Source organism: Cannabis sativa, chromosome 5 (genome assembly GCF_029168945.1).
Source record: "Cannabis sativa cultivar Pink pepper isolate KNU-18-1 chromosome 5, ASM2916894v1, whole genome shotgun sequence".
In the NCBI taxonomy this organism is placed as follows: Eukaryota; Viridiplantae; Streptophyta; class Magnoliopsida; order Rosales; family Cannabaceae; genus Cannabis; species Cannabis sativa.
Window position 1 is genome coordinate 22,400,172 of NC_083605.1, and position 13,184 is coordinate 22,413,355.

General features: G+C 31.6%; 1 protein-coding gene across 1 annotated transcript; it reads right to left on the bottom strand.

The window, feature by feature from the left end:
• Window positions 1-10,090: 10,090 nt before the first annotated feature.
• On the bottom strand, window positions 10,091-11,815 carry LOC133038220 (uncharacterized). The gene is made up of 3 exons (XM_061116309.1): window positions 10,970-11,815; window positions 10,265-10,363; window positions 10,091-10,186 (listed from the first exon to the last, which is right to left on the bottom strand). The coding sequence occupies exons 1-3, from the start codon at window positions 11,813-11,815 to the stop codon at window positions 10,091-10,093; spliced, it is 1,041 nt and encodes a 346-aa protein (XP_060972292.1).
• Window positions 11,816-13,184: the final 1,369 nt, after the last annotated feature.

Genomic DNA, 13,184 nt, shown 5'->3' on the forward strand with positions numbered 1-13,184 from the left:
CTCAATCATAGATTGGAAGACTGTGAAGGATCAAACACAAAGAGAAGGACATTCGGGCTCAGATCTTGATAATACTCTGCGACAGAAAGGATACAAGGGTTAAAGATCTGAGTGGAAGGAGACATTAATTTCGCTGCATCAATGTAAGGTTTTCTTAACTTTATATGTGTTTATTATATCGTTTTAGAAAGTTCATATTTAGGATGTTAAACAACAAACATGTGAGTAGATCTAAGATCCTGCTAAAATTAATATCCAACACTTACCGTAATATCTATTCAATTCAATATCACCTAGTTGATCCTAGATCAAAGGATCTTAATCTTGATATGGTTAGGTTCGATCTCAAGAGTATTATACATGTTCTTTGATTTGTTAGTTAAGCCTACTTTTTGGTCAGGGTGATATGTACATTTTGGGAACATGGTAGTGCAATTGAGTGGGAGCGCTAAACACAGATATAGAATCTATAGCTTCTATCTAGCACATAGAAGTGAAATGATGGTTTCCTTCGAGCTTGGCTAAACAGAGATAAATGGTTGAGTATTCATTTTAGTGATTATGTTTAGTTCACTGAAATATCATTTATAGGTGGCTAAGTGTTTTAAGGATAAAATACATTGAAGGGTGTAACAATAATTTAATCCTTATACAATGTAAATCATCTTTAGAAGATCATTGATTATTGGGATTATAACAATGGATTATTGGGATTATTGTGTGTGATTTGGATGGTTTCATGTTAATATGTGTGTTATTTGATGATTGATTGATACTTGTAAAATTTTATGAAAAATAATTGAATTTTCGTTTCTGAAATTATTTTTTTTGGATAGTTTGGGAAAAATTAAGCGATTCACTTTTTTTTAAAGAACTAGATTTCAATTTTCTTTAAATTAGTTATGATTTTTTGAAGTTTTGAAAAAAGATAGGGGTGGTGACACACCCTCACGCACGCGGACACCGAGTTTCACTCGGTCAGACGCGTGTTCAGACACGTTGTCCGAAGAAACACGCTCAGGAATGTCCAAACTCCCTTCGTCCGCGCGCAGAATGGCTGCTTGCAGCCTCCAGCGCCGAGAAATCTCGGCCAGCTCCCCTCCTGTGCGCGCCCGCGGATGGTATGCAACGCATACCATCCGTACAGCTCACAATTTTTTTTTTTCGATTTTCTTCATTTTATCATGCTTTTTCATGGAATTAATTTCTGATTTTTTGTGTTGTTTTGTATTTTGATTTTTAATTTTCAAATTTCAAATCTAATTATCAGAATTAAATTATTATTTATTTTAAAATTAATTTAAGATATTAGTGAAATTTGAATTTGAAATAGGTAAAAATCTATTTTTTTTTTTGCTTAATAAATTATCTTATTTTTAAATTTAAGTTTAGATATTAATATTTTTTAAGTTATTCTATTTTTTTTTAAAAATAAATTGACCTTATTTAAAGTTAAAATAAGATTAGTTTAATCATGATATTTTGAATAAAAATAAGATATTATGCTAACTTTCAAATTTTGTTATTTTTTATTAAATTATAATATCAAAAAAAGGATATTAAATTATCTTTTTATTTTGTTGAATATTTAATTTATAAAATAACATGAAATTTGAAAGATAGTTAGCATTTTTTTTTTGAAAAGATATTTAGGTTAGTTGAAACCTAATTTTTCAAAATTGTAGGTTTAATTTTAATTTTTTTTTTAATTTATTTAACCAATTTTTTTTTATTTATTTATTTTCAAAAATTATTAAATAAATCCTACATCCAACTATCCAACTTGTTGTAGGAGTATGTGTTTTTAGCTTGTTTGTAAGTTTTATAAAACCTATTATTGCTTGATCTAAATTGCCATGGTTAACTTGTTGACAGATCCAATGATCTGATTTTAACCCATGGTTCAATTGTCAATAGGTCAAGACAATAATTTGTAACTGGTAAATTTTACATTCTTCTTTCATCTGTGTATGACTTAGTAACATGATAGGATCCATCCAAATCTGTGTGCTTGTGTGAGCCTATATGTTAACTTTATGTTTAGATGCATATAGGTAGTTCATTTAATTTTTAATTCAGATGGACTAGGTTGCTAAATAAAATGTCGCACATTGATAGATTTTATTTAGGCCCATTTAGTTTTTGGGTCTATTCAATTAATAGCAGTTGTTCATTTTAAGGTTAAATTCCTCTCTTTTGGGCCTTGTGTGAGAGTTAGGGGGCCAATAGCAGTGGGTATGACATACTGAATCCAACCCTCCCTTACATGCACAACCCCAACTGTGAAGGCCCATTTGTCTGATTTGAATAACTGTACTAGGTTAATTAAATTAGTTTAACCTAATAAAATTGATTAGAAACATAATTAATTTCAAAATAAATGGAATTATTTTTCATTCGTATATTTTGAAATTAATTTAAGAAAAACACACTTAGTTTAATGATATTAATTCAAGATAAACTATATGTATTTTTCTTGTATTTAATTAAATATAGAATTATAACTAACTAGATTCCTTTGAAGCTTATTTTTTTATTATTTCAGTAAATATTCCAATTTAAGTTGTAAATTGGTTAATTTTTAACTAATTTTTTTTATCAACTTAAATTTGAATATTTTTTGAATTTCAAAATTAAGTTGAGGAATTCTAGGAATTAGTTATTGAAGATTCTTAAGATATTTTTTAAGTTGAAGATTTTTAAAAATTTTGGATCAACTTAAAATGGAATATTTTTCAAATTAAGTGGTTACAACTTAATTTGTTATTTAATTAATTTTTTTTTTTGAAAATAATTTAAGTTAAAAATTTAGTTATTTTAGAGCAACTTAAATTCGATATATTTTTCAAAATATTTATTTTATTATATTTTATAATTTTTGAAATTTTATATATTTTATTATATAATGATTTTCGAAAATTAAATATTGAAAATTAAAATAAAGTTGAAAATTAATTTTTTAATTAATTTTGGACCAACTCTAAATTAATTAATTTTCATTATTAAAGTATATGGATTAAAATAAATGATTAATTAAAAATACATTGTTTTAAATAATGAGCTTTAATCAAGAAATATTCGATCTCCATTGTTGGTCTTACAAAAGTTAAATGTTTTCAATATAACCTCGAGACGCTAGACTTCGTCCCCCTTATGGATGGTTATTCGTTGAAAGCATTTAACACCGTAAGATCTCATTTGATAAGTCTTTTGTAAGTTTTCGTCTCTATTAGACTCTCCCCTACGGTGACTACTTAGAGATAAACATACAGAACATGAAACAATGGTGGAAGCTCATAAAATGAGAATAACCTTGACTCTCGCCTACCGGGACAACGTTGGATTCTCATTTTGATCGAATAAAAAGTTGCTTTAATGGTCTCCATTTTAGATGAGCTGACTACTCTATTCAACTAATGTCATCTTTGACTCTCGCCTACCGGGACACTGTATTTCATTATGTTGGAAACCTTAGAAAATAATAAATAAGTCTAGTTTTTGGTATTTTTGCAAACATATTTGATTACTTGTTATTTTCTGAATTTGTGTATGAATTTATTGAGCCAAAAGCTTACTTCTGTTTATTGATATTTGTAGTGCTAATGTACAACCCACATTCCAACACTCATCTAGAAATTGCCTTTAGGAATGAACTTGAAAGTGTGAATGAGACTCCTGGTCAGAGTAATACTTCACACTTGCTCATGATGAACATGAAATTCCACAAATCATCTAAGCTAGGAATTGTTCAATCTGAAGAGCAAAGAGTTCATAACTCCAACAATCCTACTGCTTCAAGATCCATTGAGAAGATTAGAGAAAGTGATTCCACTTCCTCAGATTATACTTCACAACAGATTGAACTAGCAATAACAACAATTCAAAAATGATTAAGCAGTGATGCTTTAGTTTTTTGAATCATGTGTTTTAGAGAATGATAAATCCATCTGGATTCTTGATTCTAGATCTACAAACCATGTTAGTTGTTCATTGCAATTGCTTGAAAACTGGAATTATTTGAAATCTGGAGAGTTGAAACTTAAAGTTGGTAATGGTGAAATAGTATCGGTTAGAGCTAGAGGAAAAGCCAAACTCAGTTTCAAAATAGAATTTTGGAATTAGAAAATGTCTTATTCATTCTAAATTTAAGTAGAAACTTGATTTCTGTTTCAAGCTTACAATTGCAACAATACAAATTAGATTTTTCGAGTTCTGGTTCTACCATTTCTCGAAATGACATTCAAATTTGTGTTGCATCCATGGAACAGGGGCTTTATGCTCTAAGACCAGACGAACCATTTGCCCTACATAACGAACTGTTTAAAGTAGCTAAACCTAGAAACCACAAAAAGCAAAAGATCGATAATGATGATCAAACCTATCTATGGCATTTACGTTTAGGTCACATAGGTTATGACAGACTCAATAGGTTAACCAAAGACGGTCCATTGAAAAATGTTGTCTTAGGTGAATTACCTGTATGCGAGTCTTGCCTAGAAGGAAAGATGACCAAAAATTCTTTCTCTGCAAAGGGAGAGAGTGCCAAAGAACCACTAGACATAGTACATTCAGATCTTTGCAGACCACTGAATGTCAAAGCTAGAGGTGGTTATGAGTACTTTGTCACTTTCATTGACGATTACTCTAGATATGGTCATATTTACCTTATGCATATGAAATCTGAAACGTTTGAAAAGTTTCAGGAATTTTTAGCATTGGCTCAAAACCAATTGGGTAAAACTTTAAAGATCTTGCGAACTAATAGGGGTGGAGAATATATGGATATGCAGTTCAAAGATCTTTTGATCGAACTTGGCATTGAATCCCAATTAACTGCCCCTAGCACTCCACAAACAAATGGAGTTGCAGAAAGAAGAAATCGCATGCTTTTGGAAATGGTTAGGTCCATGCTTAGCTACTCAACTCTACCTACGTCCTTCTGGGGATATGCAATTCAGATGGCGACCGACATTTTAAATGTTGTTCCATCTAAATCAGTCCCTAAGACACCTTTAGAACTATGGAATGGTCGTACACCTAGTTTACGCCATTATAGAATATGGGGTTGCCCTGCTCATGTCTTAAGAAAGAAAGATGGCAAACTTGAAAAGCGAACTGAGGTTTGCATGTTTGTTGGAAATTCTAAAGAGACTAGGGGTGAACTATTTTATCGTCGCAAGGATGATAAAGTGTTTGTTTCCATAAATGCTACTTTCCTTGAAGATGACTATATTAAGAATTTCAAACCACAAAGTAAAGTAGTATTGGAGGAAATGCTTTCAGATATAACTCCTTCTAATGTTCCATCCTCTTCTACTCAAGTAGAGGATAATCCCACTTTCTCGGTTGAACCTTTACAAGTTGATACAACTGAGAGAACTACCACTAAAGTTCATGTTCAGAAGATCACCGCTCCTCGTTGTAGTGGGAGGGTTTCTACTAAACCATCTTGTTATGGCTTGGATGGTGAAATCAATATGGTCGTTGGTGACGGTATTGATGACGACCCATTAGCCTACAAACAGGGAATGGCAAGTCTAGAACGGAAACGATGGTCAACCGACATGGATCTAGAAATGGATTCCATGAAAAAGAACAAAGTCTGGGAATATGTAGACGGGCCTGATGATTATCCTCCAATCGGATGTAATTGGGTCTACAAGAAGAAAAGAGGCGCTGGAGGCGAAGTCGAAACTTTTAAAGCTAGACTGGTCGCCAAGGGTTACACCCAAAGAGAAGGTGTGGACTATGAGGAAACTTTTAGTCCGGTCGCCACGCTCAAATCCATTTGAAATTCTTCTCTCCATCGCAGCCGCTTTCGATTATGAAATCTGGCAAATAGATGTCAAGATAGCTTTCCTTAACGGAATTCTTGAAGAAACCATCTATATGGAGCAACCAGAAGGCTATGTTCCTCCAGGGCAGGAAAAGAAAGTTTGCAAACTCAATACATCCATTTATGGACCTAAGCAAGCTTCTCGATCCTGGAACAAAAGGTTTGATGAAGTCATCAAGACCTACGACTTTTTTTAGAATGAAGATGAACCTTGTGTTTACCAACTCAAGGAAAACCAAGGAGTAGTATTCCTGGTCCTTTATGTTGATGACATTTTGATTATTGGCAACACTGTCAAGAAAATGATTGACATCAAGGAATGGCTAGACACTCAATTTGAAATGAACGATTTGGGTGAAGCTGCCTATGTTCTCGGTATTCAGATTATCAGAAACCAGAAGAATAGATCCATTGCTCTCTCTCTAACAACCTAAATAGATAAAGTTTTAGAGAGATTCTCAATGACCAACACCAAAGGGGAAACTATGCCTTCTAGATTTGGTATCCTTCTATCTAAGGAACAGTGTCTTACTGATCCTCAAGAGATAGAGGACATGAGAAGGGTTCCTTATGCTTCTGCAGTTGGGAGTCTAATGTATGCAATGTTATGCACTAGACCTGACATCTGTTATGCAGTAGGAATCGTGAGCAGGTATCAGACAAATCCAGGACAAGAATATTTGAATGTTGTTAAGCATATCTTGAAGTACTTGAAGAGTACAAGGCAATTCGTGTTAGTCTACAAGGGTGGTGCTTTAAATCCCATAGGCTATACCGATTCAGATTTCCAGGCATGTCTTGATGACAGGAAATCTACATCTGGAATGGTGTTTACTCTTGGGGTGGGGCAGTGGTTTGGAGAAGTGGTAAACAAACCGCAATTTCAGACTCTAACATGGAAGCAAAATACATAGCTGCTATAGAGGCTGCAAAAGATTTTGTCTGGCTTAGAAAGTTCTTCACTGTACTCGGTGTCGTCCCTGGAATGGGAAAACCACTAGGTTTGCTTTGTGATAACACTGGAGCCATAGCCAACAATAAAGAGCCTTGAAGCCACAAGAGAAGCAAGCATATAGAAAGGAAATATCACATCATCAGAGAGTATGTGGCAAGAGGGGATGTACTAGTGGAAAAAGTGGACACAGAGGACAACCTAGCTGATCCATTCACCAAAGTCTTGGCATGAACTTCATTTGAAAAGCACCGTCAGAATTTAGGATTAATTGAATTGTACTGATTGTTTTATATTAGTGCAAGTGGGAGTTTGTTGGGTTTTATGCCCTAAATAAAACTCCATTTCAATGTAATCTTTATCTTTTAAATATCAATAAAGAAACAGAAGTATTTTCATCACTTTGTGTGTCTTTTGGTTCATGTTATCATTTATTTATTTATTTGATTTATAAATTCATCCAAATCCTTATCACATTTATGTTATTGTTTATTGTGTCGTCAGCACAGTGGAAAGTAATCAAGATTGTGTGATTAAATATATATTCCTAGATTTATCAGTACACAGAGGGTTTAACTGATATGACAATCTACAACATAGTTTACTTGCACCGTGGATAAGTGCTATGTTCTTTCAAGGGCATTGGTTAAAGTAAAGTTTGGGTTGGATGCATGGAGTATGCATCGGAAGGGACCGATATTGAATTTTGATTCAGATATATTAAACTTACCGTAATATCTATTTAATTCAATACAACCTAGTTGATCCTAGATCAAATGATCTTAATCCTATTATGGTTAGGTTCGATCTCAAGAGTATTATACATGTTCTTTGATTTGTTAGTTAAGCCTACTTTTTGGTCAGGGTAATACGTACATTTGAGAACATGGTAGTGCAATTCAGTGGGAGCGCTAAACATAAATATGGAATCTATAGCTTCTATCTAGCACATAGAAGTGAAATGATGGTTTCCTTCGAGCTTGGAAAAACAGAGATAAATGGTTGGTACTCATTTCAGTGATTATGTTTAGTTCACTGAAATATCATTTATAGGTGGCTAAGTATTTTAAGGATAAAATACATTGAAGGGTGTCACAGTAATTTAATCCCTATACAATGTAAATCATCTTTAGAGGATCATTGATTATTGGAATTATAATAATGGATAATTGATAGCGTATCTATATCGTGGAACATATAGAGCATTCTATAAAACTGAGAGTGCAATTCCAAGTTCTATGAGTGGCTGCAACAAGGAATTAATAAGTCAGTGCATTTACCTAGTAAGTTCTTGGTCTGCTTATTGGAAGCTCAGATATATAGGCCCATGGTCCCCATACTATTTGAGAGAATAATGCTTGTAAGACTTAATTAATTGATTTTGATTAATCAATTATATTTCTAAAATTAGACTATGTCTAGTTTATGAATTTTCACTAAGCAAGGGCTAAATTGTGAAGAAAGAGATTCTAGGGTTAATTTGTTAATTAAGAGACTTTGATTAGTCTAATTAATAAATATATTAAATGATAATCTTATTTAATAATTAATTTTTAGTTATTATATAATTAGAATTGACATTTAAGTGGTTGAATTGGAAAATTAGCGTTTTTGAGAAAATGAGATGTAAAATGACAAAATGGCAAAATTGTAAACTGGGGCCCATTATCCATATCATGGCCGACCACTATGTTAGGAATTTGGGAAATTATAGTAAATGGCCCCAAATCATAGAAGTATGTTAGTTTATGTGCTCTTTTAAGAAAAATATAGCAAATGACCCAAAATCATAAGACTATGTTAGTAAATGTCCTTATTTCAATTTTTTTTATTTTTATTTTTTTAGAATTAGAAGCAAAGTATTTAAACATTATGGTATATCTATACTAGTTTTGTTAAAATCTTTTTTATTTTAAAGTTATGTCAATTTTTTTAATTTTTTATGAGTTGTTTTGGGTTGTTGGTATATAGATTTTGTTGTACGGTATATTTCTATTTTGATGTATGGTATATTATTATTCTTAGATGATATTTATTTTCTATCACTACAACATAAAGGACCAATAGCGGCGGGCCCCTCGGCCGCTATTGGTCCACAATCTGGCCGCTAAAGGGCAATAGCGGCGGACCTCGGCCGCTATTGGTCCGCCGCTATTGCTTGGCCGCTATTAATAGTATTAGCGGCCAAAAACAGGGTCCGCCGCTAATACTATTAATAGCGGCGGAGCAATAGCGGCGGGACCCCGCCGCTATTGCCCTGTGTCAGTTTCGTGTTTCGAGACTGACACAGGGCAATCGCGGCGGGGTCCCGCCGCTATTGCTCCGCCGCTACAACGCCCCAAAATAAAAAAAATAATAATTATTTTTAAAAATTTATTTATATATTAATCCTATATATATAAATAAATAATTAAATATTTAATAAATAAATCTAATTAATATAATTAAAACAATTTAATAAAATTTATTAATAATTTAAAATTGTCTCCAAAGTAATTAACTTTAACATATTAATCCTAATAAAATATTGTCTCAAAATTAAACTAAATTATTACAAAACATAAATAAATTATTCATTAACATCTTCATTCAGGTCTCTAATTATGAAGTCTTGATCTGGATTATTTTCGGTACGAGTCCCCGAAGCCCGTGGCGGAGAAGGCACATACGCTTGGTCTGATGATAAACCCAGCGTCAAATTACCGAGCTCAGCTTGGTTGAAAATGGGAGTTGAAAAAAATTGGTTCTCCTGCGATGAACTCCCAAATAATCCAAAATCAGCAAAGTTCGAGCCGAGCGGAGGAGACTCTGACGGTGTTCGGTATAAGAACTGATTTCCCATTGGCGGAGCAGACTGTTGTTGCTGCTGAGGAAACTGCTGAGGAAAAGATTGGGGTAGCTGCTGCAAAAAATTTTCAAATTGCAGCTGTGACAAATTTTGGAATTGTTGTTGCGAGGAAGGCTGAAATTGTGGTTGCGAAGGAGGTTGTTGTTGCTGTTCCGGAGGAGCGGCATGACTCTGAGAAGACGAACCACCAGGCGACTGCGACTGACTATACGTTTGAATGAAATTGTCAAAGCGTGGGTTAAATATTTGGGCACGTTGTTCAGGCGTCAAATTACCCCCCCAAGTGGCACGCATAGCTGAGAATATATCTGCCACAGTGCTCATCATTTCAGTAGTTGGTTGGGGAGGCACCGTTGATTGAGTTTGAGGGATTGGTTTCTTTCCTTTGCCCTTGAGCCTTTTACCCACGCCTCTTTGATAGTCAGATCTTTGGCCTAGAACTGTTTCCATAACGTCAAACTGATAACCGCATCGCATTCGCATTCGATCCCGCATCGCTCTGGGATTGTCGTTCCAGTCGCTTCCTATCAAGCTCCTTGATCAGTTCCTCCTATTTAAATCAAAATTATTAGAATATGTAATTAATATAAAATATAAATTTTAATAATAAATCATTTTAATCACTTACATAATCCTTTGCAGCTAATTCATTAACGAAAGTTCCAGACGGTTTTTTCACATGGATCTCCTTCCATGCTTCAACTACATGCTCTCCAGGAGGACCCCCCTATACAAATATAAACAATTAAATTAGTTTATTATAAGAAAAAAATATTATTAACTATTAAAGAATTTTTTTTTTATGAAACATTTAACAATTAAAGAATTAATACATACCATTCCGTGGCGAATGGACGCCAACGATTTTGTGCCTTGCGTTGTTGGATATTTCATTAGTTGCCGATTCGATTTATTTTTAGTTGAACGATTCAAAAATGCCTCGCTAACGAACAATTCGCAAACCGGTTTCCAAGTCTCGGTATTCAAGTAGTCAGGGGGGAATTTGAGAACTGTGTCCCAATCTTCTGGTTTTTTGTAATGTTGTTTGAAATGCTTGTGTCTGAGTGTCTTTCGCTCACTATACCGCTCCGCCATCACCAAATATAAAGTCCCCATAAGTAGGTCTCGATGGGGATTCCCATCGATATCAAAGTAGTACTATGTGATAAAAGTAATTTAAAGTTATGTTAATTTATAAATGAGGACATAAAATTATTACAACTTTTAATAATTAAAAATCACTCACTCTAATTCGATTGAGCACTTGATCCTTGTATGCAAGACTCATGTTGCCAAATGGATTAAATCCATCAGCAGCTAACCCAAGTCGAACATTTCTTGGGTCCCTTGCAAACTCGGGATGTTTTGCATCAAAGTCTTTCCAAGCTAAACCATCGACCGGGTGTCGCAACACCCCATCATCTTTTGATTTTCCAGTATGATGCCATATCATGCTTTTCGCTGTAATCCTTGAACTATATAATCTTTTAAGTCGAGGTGTCAACGGAAAGTATCGCATGACTTTGCAAGGAACTTTTTTTCCTTTTCCGTTCTCGGAAATAACCCAACGACTAGTTCCGCAAACTGGACAAGCCTCCTTGGATGCATTCTCCTTATAAAATAAGCAACAATTATACAAACAGACATCGATATTATCATAACCCAAGCCTAATTTCTTCAATCTCTTTTTTGCCTCGTAGTAAGTTGATGGAATATTATTTTCCTTCGGAAACGCAAACTTTAAAAGCTTCAATAATTCTTCAAAGATGTTATTAGGAATTTTTCCCCTAACTTTTAAATGCAATAGCTTTGCTAAAAAGTTAAGAGATGAAATCCAATCACAACCGGGATACAATTCAGCTTCAATTTCCTCAAATAAGTCATCAAATTGTGGGTTTGTGGTTGGTTGTTCATCTTCTCCTTGTGGTTCCTCAGTTGTCGAGGGAAAGAAGTCTTCTAAAATAGGAATCATTTCATCCTCTGATTCAACATCGGCAACTGCTACATCAACGACGGCATCCTCAGGCTCCCCGTGATAAATCCACTTCTCATATCCTTGCATAAAACCTCGATCAAATACGTGTGCTCTAACCCTATCTATTTTTTCAAACCTACTATTTATACATCTCACACAAGGACATCGTATTCGTCCATCACAATCCTTATGTTCTGATGCCATTGCTAAAAAGGCTTGTAGACCATTCCAAAATTCATGGCAACCACGATTTCTGATTTTGGTCCAAGACTTATCGATTGTCGCCATCTACAATTTCGACGACAAATGAAGTATTAAATATTTAAATTTTTGTAAAGTCTTATGAAATTTTATGAGTACAAATTTTATGATATATTTTTAAATATAATTATAAATATGAATTATTATTGTTCTTTATTATTAATTTTTAAATTTTTGTAAAGTCTTATGAAATTTTATGAGTACAAAAGTTATGATATATTTTTTTAAATATAATTATAAATATGAATTATTATTGTTCTTTATTATTAATTTTTAAATTTTTTGTAAAGTCTTATGAAATTTTATGAATACAAATTTTATGATATATTTTTAAATATAATTATAAATATGAATTATTATTGTTCTTTATTATTAATTTTTAAATTTTTGTAAAGTCTTATGAAATTTTATGAATACAAATTTTATGATATATTTTTAAATATAATTATAAATATGAATTATTATTGTACTTTATTATTAATATTTGAATTTTTGTAAAGTCTTATGAAATTTTATGAGTACAAATTTTATGATATATTTTTAAATATAATTCTAAATATGAATTATTATTGTTCTTTATTATTATTAATTTTTAAAATTTTGTGTTATTTTTATTATTCATAAAAAAATAAATTTATTTTCTAAATTTAAATAAATATAAAATAATTAAATTTTAAATGAATTATTATTTTTTGAAACTTAAAATTAGTTATCAAAATTTAAACTAATTATATTATAAAAAAATTCATTTTATATATTACACTATAAAAATTCATTAAATTACTAAATTTTAAATTTTAAATTTTTAAATTTTCGAATTATTTATCATTTATATAAAAATAAATTTATTTTCTAAATTAAAATAAATATAAAATAATTAATTTTTACCACCTTAAAAATACATAAAATTCCATTAACATATTTTTTCTTAAAAACTTACATAAAAATTTAATAATTTAATTACAATTTTTATTAAAATTAAAAAAATTATTTTTATTTAACTTTTTAATTTTTAATATTCAAATTTTTATGTAATATTATACTTTTTTAATTTTTTTCATTATTTTTTTTCTTTATTTAAAAAATAATAAATTACAAAACTTAACACCTAAAATTATACCAAATAATTTTTTAACTATCCTAATTTTATTATGATAATACTAGATATTAAACATACCCGATAAAATAAATTAAATCAAATAAAAATTATAATATAACAACAAAAATAACAAAAATAAATACTTTTAATTCCAACAAATAAATTAAAAAAGTAAAAAAAAATTACAACAATAAAATAAATATATAAATTTTA